We start from the raw sequence: 14,926 nt of genomic DNA, 5'->3' as shown, positions 1-14,926 counted from the left end.
TTGTGCATCACTGACTTTATCAGTATGTATTTTCCCTGGGAATTTAACCCAGTTGAATGAGGTTGTGATGCTAAGACAGTTTTGAGAATGCAACTAAATAAAGTTCATTTTTCAGTAACTACAGCTTGGATGTTTTGAAAATTATTCTTGTACCTCAATGCAGTACTTCTAGTTATTTTGTGATTGTTGCGAGCAAAAATCTTTGACCTTGCGACACATTTTCTTAAAAAATCTGATGGAATATGCGGGATATTTATGCAATTTTATGCAATGAAATTGCGTAAACTTGCAAAAATTGTGTGAACTTGCAAAAACTGCGGTTGGGGTTTGCAGCTTTTCAATGATGTTCATGTCGCGTAATTGCGTCACTTTAAAACGTCCCCATAGCAACAGTAGACATGGCTGCGCTTGTGTAAAGTAAATGCAACATTTTTCAACTTTCTGCTAAGATATATATGACTTTTTACTACGAAAATGCAAGCCCCGTATGCGCAGAAATCTGCAATTTTTGGGGCCAAAGTGTGACGTATTTGAAAAATGCTGCTCCCGCATAAATATGCAGACTTTGGCTGATTATGCATTGAATCATGCGATCGCATAATCGCGTTTTTCTGGAGGGACTGTCAATGGGTCAAGCACTGCAAAAACTCATGCGTTCGATCCCCAGGGAACACATGTGGCGTTTTTCCATTGCATGGTCCAGCTCGGCACGGCTCACTTTTGGGGGGGTTTCCACTGTGTACAGTACTTAGTACCTAATATTTTTTTTGTACCTTGATTGAAGTTCCAAGCAAGCCGTACTAGTGTTGGGACAATATGGCCCATTTTGAGATCGTCCTATCGTCAGCCTGTGAGATCGCCGATACGCGATAGTAACGGGGGGCGGGCCAGTAGTTTACTCATTTATTTTATTTGTAATTTTTTACTCATTTATGACAAGTCACTTGATTAATGGACAAAAAAAGAAGCAAGGGCAACACTGTCATGACAGCAACCTTCTTAAAACTGATGCCATTAAGCCGAGCGCGGAAAATCCCAGGCGCTCTAAAACAACAGGAGACATGGCTGCACATGTGTGAAGTAAATGCAAAAAAATTTTAACTTTCTGCTAAGATATTTGTGACTTTTTGCTACGAAAATGCTGGGATTATGAAGTCATATTTTGCGCACGGAAATCTTCAATTTATGTGGCGAAAGTGCGGCGTATTGCAGCCCCCGCATAAATATGCAGACTTTGGCTGATTATGCATTGAATCATGCGATCGCATAATTGCGTTTTCTGAAAGGATTGTTTAAAGCATCTACCAGATCGTAAATGTAAAATTGTGTAAACATTATGTTTCCAGTGAATAACTTATATTTAAGATTCTTCAAAGTAGTGGAGAATAAAAACCCTGTTCTTTATATAATATTATATTGTGCCAAGTAGCATTCGGAAAGCCAACTCATTTAGCAAATTGCTTTGTTCAGATGGTTCATTTCAATAAACTAAAGAAAAAAACTGATTCACGACTAGAGTCATCACACGGTAACTCAACCTTGCCATAGGTAAATCATCTTATTAACTTCCAGTAATGCAGGTGCCCTGAGGACTTCCTCAAAGCGAAACAGGACAGATAATCACCCATTCCTAAAACAAACGAAATATAATGAACTTCCAGAACGCAGCAGATGGGAAAGAGGTTTTAGGAGCCTTTCACTTCTACTGTATTATTACCAGCTTAGATGTTCCTTCAGGCTGTTGGATTTCACTTGCATATCAATGGGCCATTAGGGGTTAAGGGGTGTTAATTAGTTCAGGCCTCACTGTGTGGATTGTAGACTAGATTAATGGGAGGGGGTTAAGTAATGAGTCTCACCTTTCTTTGCTCAGGGCCATCCTGGGTGGATCCAGGTTGGGGTTCTCCATAGACTCCATCTGAGGGCATCGCAGGAAGTAATAGAGTGTGTGGAGGGCATCCGGAGACCAGGAGACGGGTTGCTGGCGGGCGTGGCGAGCCGGACTGAGACCGTGACGGACAGAACTTAGACGCTGCATGTGGTGCATGGCCCGTGACACCAGGTCACCTGATGAACAACAAGGCCATCACACTTTTGCACCCAACATAACACAATTTAATCAAGTTCTTTTGAGATATTCATCTACTGAATATTCAATAAATATTTAATATAATAAATAAGGATCCAAGGCACATTTTCTGCTTCCAAAATATTAAAAAGCCTTTATTTAAACATTGCTTACTTTAGAAACATTTAAAATCTAAACTAAAACACTGCACACTGATGCATTTCGACTATCCAAAATGGCTGAACTGCATCAGTGTGAATCGCCCCAAGATTTTCTCCTTCAATAAATATTTTTGAATCCAAAGGTTCCCTAAAACCGTAAATGTTTATTTTTTTATACAAATGGCATTGAAATTAATGTTGTTATTGGTTGATGTTGTTGTCACTTGTTGAGAGACTTCCAAAGTTGTTAATTTTTTACAATTAATTTGGCTTATAGTCAAAGTATTTCTAGGTCAGTTACCACATCATTTTAGGTGTTTGTGAAATAAATACGTTATATACACTGCAAAAAATGATGTTCAAGTAAAAAAATTATTTTCTTTTTGTCTTTGATTAAAAATATCTAAAAATTATTAAATTAAGATGCTTTTTATTTATGAGCAAAACGACCCAGGAAAATAAGTCTAGTTTTTAGACCAAAAATATCAAATTTAAGTGATTTTATGCATAAAAAAGCAAAAATCCCATTGGCAGATTTTTTTTTTTGCTTGTTTTATGCATGAAATCACTTAAATTTTATATTTTTGGTCTAAAAACTAGATTTATTTTCCTGGGTCATTTTGCTCATCAACACTGCAAAAAAGAATTTTCAAGAAAAAAAATTCTTAGATTTTTGTCTTGTTTTCAGTAAAAATATCTAAAAATGTTTAAATTAAGATGTTTTTTATTGATGATAACGACCCAAGAAAATAAGTCTAGTTTTAGACCAAAAATATAAAATTTAAGTGATTTTGTGAATAAAACAAGCACAAAAATCTGCCAATGGGGTAAGCATTGTGGGTAAGGTATTTTTTTATTTTTCTTGAATTTGGTGTTTAAGAAAAATGTTCAAGATTTTTTTGCTTACCCCATTGGCAGATTTTTTTTCTGCACAAAATCACTTAAATTTGATATTTTTGGTCTAAAAACTAGACTTATTTTCTTGTGTCGTTTTGCTCATCAAGAAAAAGCATCTTTATTTAAGAATTTTTAGATCTTTTTACTGAAAGCAAGACAAAAATACTAAGAATTTTTCTTGAAAATCATTTTTTGCAGTGTTGACATTATATCTAAAAACTTGAAATATTAAAACATTTATGCATATCTGAAATCTCCTTCATGGTATTATTTTCAATAATTTAATGGTTGCCAACTTTTAGCAAGTAGCATACCTGCATAGTCCAATTCGAACTAATAGGACCAAAACCACAAGTTGGCCTTTATCGCAGGGCTAATGTGGAAAAATCATTTAAAAAGACAAAGTCCTTACTCTAACCAGTTTAGGTACACCCACCTGCTGATCTCTTTTCCTCTGTTTTTGGTGAACATATAAATATCTGCTTCAAAAGTGCAATTCAACACTCATTTCACCAACATGAAGAGACAATGTTGCGGGCTGGCTGCCCTATTTGTGGGAATATGGGAAGTAATCGCCCCTCGGGTTCATTTTCAAACCGCAGTGTTTTGATCTGAAAGATGCCAAACTTGTAGCAATAGGAGCTCTTTGTGCTCGGCCAGGCCGTACAAAGGGCCTTAAGAGAATTAAATGAAGCAGTCAGGAAGTTGTGGGGTTTTGCTACTAATTCCAGCCCCTAAGGTTCACATCATCTCTATTAGACTGGGAATATTAAATACAACATCCTCAAAGCTCACGGTAAGAGCAATGCGAGTCTGTTCGCTGTTAAAGGGATAGTTCACCCAAAAATACTTGCATTATTTACTCACCTTCATGTCTTTCCAACCCTGTATAACTTTTTCTTTTGGACTTTCAAAAATGTTTATCTTGATTATGTTATTACCATCGGCAATTCAAATTACAATAAATAAGGAATAATTGATGAAGGGCCATTGAATTATACGAAAATAATGCACACCCAAGGTGCAATGGCGTTTCACCGCAGGTGTGCATTATTTTCAAATAATTCAAAGGACCGGAGTCAATTATTCCTCTTATACCACGATTACCACAAACATTGCTCTGGTGCATATTTTTAAGACATTTGACAAGTTAGGTGTGCGGTTATCAGAAATTAATGCATATCCACGAAACATTTCTCAGCCAATCAGAATACAGCATTCAACAGACCCGTAGTATAATTATATATAACTCTAGGGGGCGGTTTCCCAGACAGGGTTTATCCTAGTACCAGACTATAATGCATGTCTTAGTTGCCTTTATTTCAAAACACCTTGCACTCACATATCTTAACATATACAGTAGCAGTGACATTGTTTTGTCTCAAGATGCATACCAGTAATGTTTTTTTTGTAATGTTTGTTTGTAAAAACTACTTAAATGTCCTAAAATAACTAAGGTCTAGTCCTAGATTAATCTAAACCCTGCCCCTATATAAAGAAATCATAGTTTGGATTGCATATTGGCTGTTTATTGACAACATTGGTAACAATTTAGAATAAGGTTGTATTTGTTAACCATTGGCTAATGCATTAGCTAACACACTGTAAAAAAATGCAGCATGACGTTAAAACAACTTGTTCATTGTTTGTTAATGTTAATGCATTTACTAAATACTAATTAACTAATACAACCTGTAAAGTGTTACCAGGACATTGAATGAATCTGGCTATTACAGGTCACAATTGGCCAATCAAGAGTCACTTATTATAAAGAGCCATCAAAGCTATTTAATAGTTTATTAAATCATTGTACTTAATTTAAAGATTTAAAGGTATTTTCCCCTACACTATGTTGAATTAACTTTAAAAAATCCTACAATTGGTAACACCTAAATTTTTGTCCAACATAATTTTTTTAAGTGTTACCAATTTAAGTAATTTTTTCCAACTCCTAAGTTTTTACAGTATATTTATTTATATTTCATCAGTAAAGAGTCAATCATAAATTGCAAGGCTTATATTTAGTTGGTTTTAAATCATTTGAATATGAATAATTTATTTGAAGATTATATTTAAATGTTCATTTAGTTTCTTAATTAAAAAAAACATCAGTTATGTATAAAAAAAAGTTACTAACTAAAACATAATTAAGAATAATAAAGGGGGTCGCACACCGGGCGAGAAGCGCTGCGTCTTGTAAAACAGCTCGCAGGTATCATCACAACGGACAGTTGCCGCCAGTGTGTGTACATTCATAGAAAATAATGTGTTTGATTTTTTAGATATATGGCGCGATGCGGCGCAATGCTTCTTGTCCGGTGAGGACCATGATTAAAATCCTATTACCATAACATGAAAAAAAATTTTATTTCTAAAGTTCTTTTAGAAAGTTCATCTACTAAAAGTTCAATAAATATCATTGAATCCGAAAGGGTTCCCTAAAACCATAAATAAACAAAAACGTCAAAACCATTGACATTGTTGTCACTGGTTGAGAGTCATACCACATGATTTTAGGTGTGAAAACCAAATTTTTTGTAAAAAAAGACATTTTATAAACATAAAGCTATGATATCTAGACAAATTGAGGTCTTTTTCATGGTATACATTTTTTTAGCTCTTTCCCCGCCATTGACGAGTTATCGTGTCAATAAAGAGAAAACATTTCCTTGTCAATGACTCTTTCCTGACGAGTTTTTACAATAATCTGTAATTCCGCTATTATCCTAGATGGCGCTCTTACACAATTTATAAAAAACTAAAGCAAAAACGAATGTAATTAATTTTAAACTGTGTTTTGATAATTGTTCTGAATCTGATCTCTAATAGAATTCCTTTACAAAAATGCAATTATTTCAGCTTTTTGCTCAAAATTTGGTCTTTCGAAGAAACCTACCCATAATTAAGAGGTTATAAAAAGAGAACAAATGAAGATAGCGTGAAACGTTTTTTTCCCCGATTTGTTTTTGTTTGTTTGAAAACAGAGGGCCTGTTCTTTCATTTGATCTTTAAATATATATACATATAAATATAAGAAAATTTTCATGGAATGCATTTTGTGAAACTTTTGTAAAAATCACAAAAAATGCGAGCGGACAAGTTTCAAAAAAAGGCTTGAAAAAAGGCTGGCGGGAATGAGTAAATCATTCAGTGGTTGCCGACTTTAAGTAGCATACCTGCATAGTCCAATTTGAACTAATAGGACCCCAAAAACTAATTAATATAAATAATTTATTTGTAAATTATATTTAAATGTTCATTTAGGTTCTTATTTTTAGAAAACATATATATATATATAAATAAGTAACTAAGTAAAACATGATTAAGAACAACAAAGATAGTTTATCTTCAAATGTAATCTAATATTGTGATATAGGACCATGATAAAAGTTCTAGCTATTACCATAACATGAAAAAAAGTTTTTTCAAGGAACACTGGTAACCAACATTGGCCCTCATTGTATGGACAAAAGAGACATTTCTCAAAATATCATCTTTTGTGTTTCTCAGGAAAAAAATAAGTCATACAGGTTTTTAATGACATGAGGATGAATAAATAGACCTTTTTATATGAACTATCCCTTTAAATGGAGCATTAAACTGAGTCTGACCTTTACAAAATAGTTGCATTTTTACTATAGGGGTCTTCCAGATGTTCAAACTGCCTAAAACTGTTAGGATGGCTGATGTTTCAAATTTCAATCCCTGACTTGTTTGCATCCTTTCAGATGTCAAACTGTCCACACATCCTTGCTGGATCGAACCTTCATGAGTGCTCACGGGGAAAGTACCAAATAAGCCAAGAACCTCCTGTGCTGTTGTACAAAAACATCTCTCAGTGAATGAGTTTAGTTTGTGTGCATTTGCTAACGCCTCACTGAATGTTTAGCCTGCATGAACGTCCCCTTGTGCTTCGGGAGACAAACACCAAAGTGTTCGTGTTTTGAAGTAGGAAATTCGTGCCTTTCCATCAGTAAACCCAACCCTGCCACAGCTGGACCTGTGGCATGACGGGTAAACACAGCAAGTAAGAAAGTACGAAGGACGACCTGTGCCTACAAAGAAACTCCTTTAGTGATGGAAAAAATCCCATTTTCAAATGTAAACTCACGTGAGAGACGAATCGAAACACCGTACAGTGAACCAACAGTCTTAGTGGGCGTAAAAACGTCAAAGTTTCACGCTTTAAGGTTTTGTTAAATTAACCCGTTTCTACGAACTCCTCAATGAACTACTTAAAATAATGGAGAAATGTTTTGTATTGGCATGAGAAGAGAGAAACAGAACCAGGCTTTTATCAAAGAAACCAAACATGCAACTTCTCATTTTAAGACACGCCAGTCTGGATTTATCAAGGCAGAGACGCTGGTCGGCAGTCTTCTTTCTCTTCTCTTCTGATAAGAGTGAAATATTTGAACATCCTGCTGGATTTATCTGAGACCAACTGGTGCACTGAGCACTTAACAAACCAGATAATGACCACTTGACGTCCGTCTTGTAGACTCCCTTGCCTTCTTTCTTTGTTTAGATAGCAAACACGCTTTCTCTTTGGGAAAGACGCGAGTGATGTTTATCCAGAATGTAAAATAATGGGCTAATCAGCTGGGATAGATAAATCCCATTGGTATTATCTCATTGCCCCCATTGTGTTTAAAGAGACAACGGTAGGCAAATATGTCTCATGATACCTGCAACAATCTTGTCTCCGTTGAATGTTATCTGAGCTTTCTGACAGGTGGAGATATTAACCACAATCAAATGATGACTAATTGACTCTAGATGTCTAATGCTATGTACACACCAAACACACAGCATCGCATTCCTCGCTCTAGATTACTCATGGGATTTAACTTTGTGTCATGCTAATTTTTTGCTTGAGTTGTCAATTTTCAACTTGCGCGAAGACTCGTTTGAGGCGAATAGGGCGTGTTTTCGCTGCAAGCGCTCCGCCCATTTCGTGTCATTCACATCGCCCCCTGTGAGTTTGCATCTATTCGGGTCTTTTCATTGACTTTGTATGTAATCTACTCGCGAAATCTTTGAATTTGCGTTTGGTGTGTTTGCCCCACAAGAGGTTCATACCAAAAAAATTATTAAAATCAATTTAAAATGTATTTATATAGTGCTTTTTACAATTTATATTGTATGTGTGACCCTGGACCAAAAAACCTTAAACAAAAGTCTTAAGTCGCACAGGTATATTTGTAGCAATACCCAAAAATACATTGTATGGGTCAATATTATCATTATATTATATTTTTATGCCAAAAATCATTAGGATATTAAATAAAGTTTAATTTTACAATTAACTCGATTTTGAAACAAATTTATTGTATGTATATATGATTGTCATGAGTTAACTCGTGATTAATCGCTTTTTATCTGTTAACACTTCAGAAACTACGTGTTCACTGCAAAAAATTGACTTTTTTACATAGTATTTTTGTCTTCTTTTCAGCAAAAATATCTAAAAATTCTTAAATTAAGATGTATTGTCTTGATAATCAAAATGACCCAAGAAAATAAGTCTAGTTTTAATGCAAAAAATATCAAATTTAAGTGCTTAAAAGCAAAAAACTCTGCCAATGGAATAAGAAAAATGTTCTTGAAATAAGTGTTTATGAAAAAAAAAATGTTCTTGTTTTAAGCACTTATTACTTAAAGTTCATATTTTTTGTCTAAAAACTAGACTTATTTTCCTTGGTCATTCTGCTTATCAAGAAAATACATCTTATTTAAGAATTTTTTGATATTTTTTACTGAAAACAAGACAAAAATACTAAGAAAGTCTTTTTTTTACAGTGTTGCGTTAATCGCACGTTAATACAATTAGTGTTGAATTGACGTGTTATTAACAAATTAATGCACAAATTGTAATATATATTTAATTTTTAAATTTTTTTTTATTTATATTTATATATATTTATATAAATATTACATATATATATATATATACATTTTAATGACACAAATTTTATTAGCGTGCGATTAACGCAACGTGCACTTTCTGAAGTGTAATATTAGCATAGGAAAAATGTGTGATTAAGTTGCGATTAATCACAAGTTAACTCATGACAATCATGCGATTAATCACGATAAAATATTTTAATTGATTGACAGCCCTAACATTTATATTTTTACATTCAATCATTATTTTCATGTTATACCACGGCCTGTTTGAATGCTATATTCTGGGTGTTGATTATTTTCTGTCAACCGGACACATAACCTTTAAAATGTCTTAAAAATAAGCACCAGAGCAATGTTTGTGGTAACCGTGGTATAAGAGGACTAATTGGTCCTTTAAATTATTGCTTCGCATCGGGCCACATTACCACCTTGGGTGTGCATTATTTTATTAAGTTGCAAACCTATTAAGTTGCAAACATACAGATGTTTCTCATGCCCATACAGTACACTAAAGGCCTTCTCAATGTGCGTCATACTGTAAGATCCTGCTATGTGTGACATTTCCGTAAGCTATAGCTTTAATGTGACCTTTATGACTCATCTACAGTCATTTGATAAATTTCATTACAGACAGAGAGGAAGTGAGACAGATTCAACTCACTGAGCTCTGAGATGCTGCCAACACATGTGGCCAATAAAGCCTGTTCAAGTGTCCGGAGCTCCAGCTCGGCATACGCGTCCTCTCTGCTATCCAAACTCGTCTGACGGCCCTCGGTGTACGGACTGAAATGAGCAGGAAGTGACAAAACACCTACGAGAGAGAGAGAGAAAAAAAACTAGTCAAAAATACAGAAGTTTCAATGTTTCATCATAAACATGAGACTTTGGATATGCCATGTGGTCTGTTGTTGACATACATAGATAATTGAAACCCACCAAATTGTGAAGGATAAAGATCAGTATATATGAAAACAAGGGCAGTTTTGCAGACATATTTACACCAAAGTCAAACTACAAAGTGACATTTTGGCATTCGTGGATATCACACATTTCTATCTCACACACAACAGCTCTAGTACACAACATAAACATGTTTCCCATTTACAGTACCGCAAATAAAAGAAAATCAAAGGTGTGTTTACTAACCAACCATAATCACAACCCCAACCTTAACACCTAAAAACCTCAACAAACCAATTTCCAAAACCAATGCTCCGGGGAGGACAAGTGTGAACAAATGCAAGTATTATCAAGCACACGATTCCATAAAGACGTCATGAAACTGATTTATTTCATGACTAAATTCAAAAGTCTTTGTTAATAAATCGTATTGCATTTTTGTATAAAGCAATCGTCAAACATCATTAAAAATTTGTAATAGAGGACTCATAACCCATCCCCTGGAAGTATCCAGGACAGCATTTGTCAAAAGAACGCACATGTGTCTCTCTCGTCCACTTGTAATCTGATTGACCGAAATGTATCTTAATAGCAGGTATAAATTTGCTTTCTTATCCAAAGTGTGGTGTGTTTCGTATCGAACCCATGACCTTTGCACTGTTAACAGAAACATCAAGTTCCTGCAAATGGGACGGTACGATCAGAAATCTGTTTTCCATGAAAGCCTTTCCCTATAATAATTGACCAACCTGCCAAATTAAATAATTGTGTAAGATCTGGATGACTTCATTAAAGCACTGATCTATGATGGATACAGTTACGCAACATGACGTATAATTTGTTTGGCACTTCTTTGAGATATTGGGACCGAGTGACTCAGATCCTAAAAGTTTTATCCTCTATGAATCTGCTGAACCATCATGCGATGATTTATGTTGTCTCCAAGAGTGACTTCCTATCCACACGCAAGAACCGGGAATAACAGAGCGATGGCTTGTGCCGGAGCGGGCCAGTTATAATTCTCACTGGTTCTTTGAAGTTCTTGGGATAAAGCTTTGCTTTGGCCTTCGGGGTGAGATCCCTGCCAAGCGAAAGGAAACAAGCAAGGAACCCTTACAGAGAAGCGAAAACAAAGCAATATTGTAAAAAGTCCTGTTTCTGATTTATGGACAAATCTGGAACGGTACATCGTGATACCATCCGTGCACTTTAAGGGGCTTAGATTCATCCAGAATGTTTAGAAATACCTCTTGTGCAGTAAACTACCAACATGCAGATTCCCGACCGATTGTTTTCCATCAAGCAAAGGTTGGGGATACAGATGGATCCACTCTGAACCAATACACAACCTATTTATAATACCACAGTCTGGTACTACGGGAAATCACGCTTTGGACTGCTCACAAACGCCATAAATTCCAGTAGACAAAGCTGAATGTTTGTTTACAGTAAACACTCTTTAATGTTATCTGTGATTTACATTTATTACGGTGCATTTACAGCTTCAGCTTGGCTGACTACCGACAATACGGTGAAATGTGATATTATACACAAAGACGAAAATAAACTTTTTATGAGGGATGAACCAGATTCCTTCCATAAGCATTACTTTCATGTATTGAATGGATCTGGGTGGTTGCCAAAGCACTCATAAATGGTGCAGGGTGGCTTCACAGCAAAAAGTGTGAGGAATAATAATAGCTTGATGGAAGTAGGACCACTAAATATGGCTAAATAAATAGATTTCAAGATGATCATACACTAGACAAAAAAAATCGTAGTTTTTCGTTCAAATAACACACTTTTAAAAATGATTCAAGATGCATTGACTGAAGGGCAAAATGACCTAAGAGCTATTACACAGTGACGTTTGCAGTCAACACTTGAAATGTAAATTCTCAGAGAATGCATTTTATTTCCTAAAACCCTGATAACAGTCTAGACAACAGAAAAATATCTGTCTCATGTTTTCTGTTTAAGATGAGGGAAATATACATTCATTATGGATGTGACAAAAAAGAGAAAAAAAGTTTTTGGGAGACTGCATACTTTGTAGGATTTCTGTAAATTAAAAGGCACAAACCAAAAGCAATAACATCCAATAAATGTAAAAGGGATTGCTAAATAAAGTTTTTGCAAATTTTTGAGGAAAAAAACATTATGGATGTGACATTTCTTCGTTGTGGATGTGACCATTCTGAAATCTTTTCTTACTTAATGGAAAAAAAGCTTTAAAAACTTTAACAGGGACTTGCAAAGGGAACATTTCACAAGAGTTTTTTAAGATGTAAAATAAATCTTTGGTGTCCCCAGAGTATGTATCTGAAGTTTGAGCTCAAAATACCCCACAGATCATTTATTATGTTAAAATTGTCACTTTGTAGGTGTGAGCAAAAATGTGTCGTTTTGGGGTGTGTCCTTTAAAATGCAAAATGAGCTGATCTCTGCACTAAATGGCAGTGCCATTGTTGAATAGTGCAGATTTAGGGGCGGTCTTATCCCCTTCTGACATCACACAGGGAGCCAAATTTCAATTACCTATTTTTGTACATGTTTGGAGAGAATAGTTTACCAAAACTAAGTTACTGGATTGATCTTTTTCACATTTTCAAAGACTGTAAAAAAGATGGACGACGCCCGTTCGCTCTTCCATTGGTGAAAAATGAAGCCGCCAGTGTCCCGATACGGCGCTGACATCTTGGGTCTTGAGTCTGCGCAGTAGCGATTTCGGGACCAGTCCTGCGCAGTAGTGAGCAGGAGGTAAAGCCGCGAAATCAAGGCCCCGCCCTCGCTCTTGTAGAATGCGCCTATTACAGCTGTCAATCATTAAATAACTAACTAAAAACAAACTTATTTTAAAAACAAACTCTTGAAGTTACATCAGCGTGATAAAAACTACAGTAAATGACGGAAACCAGCTTGGGAAAAAAGATAATTGAAGTGTGATTATATTGTTTAGTTGGTCTCAAGTCCCATTGAATAACATGGGGAGGCGGGGTTTATGACCTATACTGGGACCAGTCACTGGGGGGGCGATCAAGACGTTTTAGCTTCACTTTTCAGGGCTTGTGCGGCACGCTTGGTTGATAGAAGCACTGGGGACCCAATTGTAGCACTTAAACATGGAAAAAGTCCGATTTTCATGATATGTCCCCTTTAAATCACCAAATATTGACGTCTGAGATATCGGTACGGTTAAAAACTTTTTTCTTGCTAAGGTTGACATTTGCATGAAATTAAGACATTAAAAGACATCCTAAAGAATTAAAGAAATGAAGTTTTAACTTTATTCTTATCCGCACTGCTTCTCAAGTAAATGTTTCTCGATTTAAGAATTTTTCTGTATTTGTCCTGGAAAACGAGGCAAAAATACTAAGAAATTCAGTTTTGCTGTGTGTTATTTTCTCTTCGGTACACTGTAAATACCAAACACATGGCTAGATATAAAAATATCGTGCTTGGTTAAATCTTTATGAATTTCCAATTATATGTGGTTCAGGATTTCCAAAAGGCAAGTCAGAGAGTTCTTGTGACCGGACGTCCCATTTCAAGATTTAAATTTTTTCATCATGATTGTGACATTAAATAAAAAATGACTGAGTGCAACTAATTAAAATGTTAAAAACCAATGCACAGATGCCTGCACATATCCATCCACAAACATATGATGTGGCTGGATGCGAATGGGATTCAAAATTCCTCCATAAAAATCCAACCCACAACAAATTTGTCCAGCTGCACTAAAACGTGTGTGTGTGTGTGTGTGTGTGTGTGTGTGTGTGTGTGTGTGTGTGTGTGTGTGTGTTGTCCTGTATAGAGGGCATGACAAAGCCCAGAGTATTTGCTGATGCTGGACGTTCCTAACAACAGAAGTGACTTTACGATGAGCACACATTCGTGCAAATATGTTTAACAGTGAGGTACTGCACTCCATGTTACAGTTTACTGACAGGAGTCATTTCTCACCGCTTTACCACTATTTCCAGGTTTAGGTCTTATCAGAAGTTTGTCGTCAAATTTCACACAAATACACAAGAAAAAGATGCTGGGTTATTTTAACCAAGCTTTGGGTCAAACGGGGACAAACACAACCGTTGGGTTAAAATTATCGCGAGAATGTTTATATTTAACCCAACAATGGGTTAAAACAACCCAGTATTTTGGGTTAAACAACCAGCATAGGTTAAATTACAACCTGACGGGTCAGGTTTGTACCTTTTTGACCCAACGGTGGGTTGTAAATAAAATAACCCAGCATTTTCTTTTAGAGCAAACCATTTCTAATATATGAAAAGCTTCACTGTAAAAAATTTGCTGTAATTTTGCATTTTTATGAAAGTTAAGACTATTCTGAAAATATCAAATGGTGTAACCGCCAATTGCGCGAATGAGAAATATTAAATACTTTATCCACCTTGATGGCATGTCAGCATAATCATCATCAAAAAATATATATTATCATATAGTATTTTAAAAATATCACACGAAAATACATTTTATCATTAATTTCTAAATGTAAATTTTAATGCGTTTTTGTAATATTTGTCTGGACATATACTGAAAAACAGCTCTGTTTTCTAAAAAATCTTTGACAATGATGTAAAAATGTATGTAAAAAAATCTTATTACACTAAACTAGATGATTATATTTTATTCCACAATTTTATGAATATATTTATATTTTCATTTTTAAAAAAATACTAGTTACACCAATTGACACAGACCGGTTACACCACATTGACATTTTTGCAATTATCCCCCAAATATTCTTTCAAAATGAAATAAAACCAGAAATTTTAGACTTCAAAAAAAAAAAAGAATGTATGCAAGTAATCTGCAAATTTATTTTTAAATTTAAACCCTTTTACATGTAATTGAACCATACGGACACAAAATAATTAACGTCACGTCATTGACCCAAAAACAACTTGCATTGACATAACTTAAATTATATCAGTGGCATTGTTTTGTTTCAAGATGCATGATAGTA

General features: G+C 35.1%; 1 protein-coding gene across 2 annotated transcripts in view; it reads right to left on the bottom strand.

The window, feature by feature from the left end:
* The window catches only part of LOC129433952 (ankyrin repeat and BTB/POZ domain-containing protein 2), a 70,063-nt gene that overhangs the window by 23,166 nt on the left and 31,971 nt on the right, over positions 1–14,926 (bottom strand). The window contains exons 1-3 of one of the 2 annotated variants that reach the window (XM_073864683.1): positions 10,183–10,490; positions 9,698–9,847; positions 1,860–2,067 (exon numbers count right to left, since the gene is read on the bottom strand). In XM_073864683.1, coding sequence (XP_073720784.1) covers positions 1,860–2,067; positions 9,698–9,847; positions 10,183–10,189 — 365 coding nt within the window. In that variant the 5' untranslated portion in view covers positions 10,190–10,490. Of the gene's footprint in view, positions 1–1,859; positions 2,068–9,697; positions 9,848–10,182; positions 10,491–14,926 lie in introns of those variants that run through there. The other variant, XM_073864682.1, reaches the window with a different exon arrangement.

Source organism: Misgurnus anguillicaudatus, unplaced genomic scaffold, assembly GCF_027580225.2.
Source record: "Misgurnus anguillicaudatus unplaced genomic scaffold, ASM2758022v2 HiC_scaffold_27, whole genome shotgun sequence".
Taxonomy (NCBI): domain Eukaryota; kingdom Metazoa; phylum Chordata; class Actinopteri; order Cypriniformes; family Cobitidae; genus Misgurnus; species Misgurnus anguillicaudatus.
The sequence above is the reverse complement of the archived record's forward strand: the minus strand, read 5'-3'. Positions and strand labels throughout refer to the sequence as shown.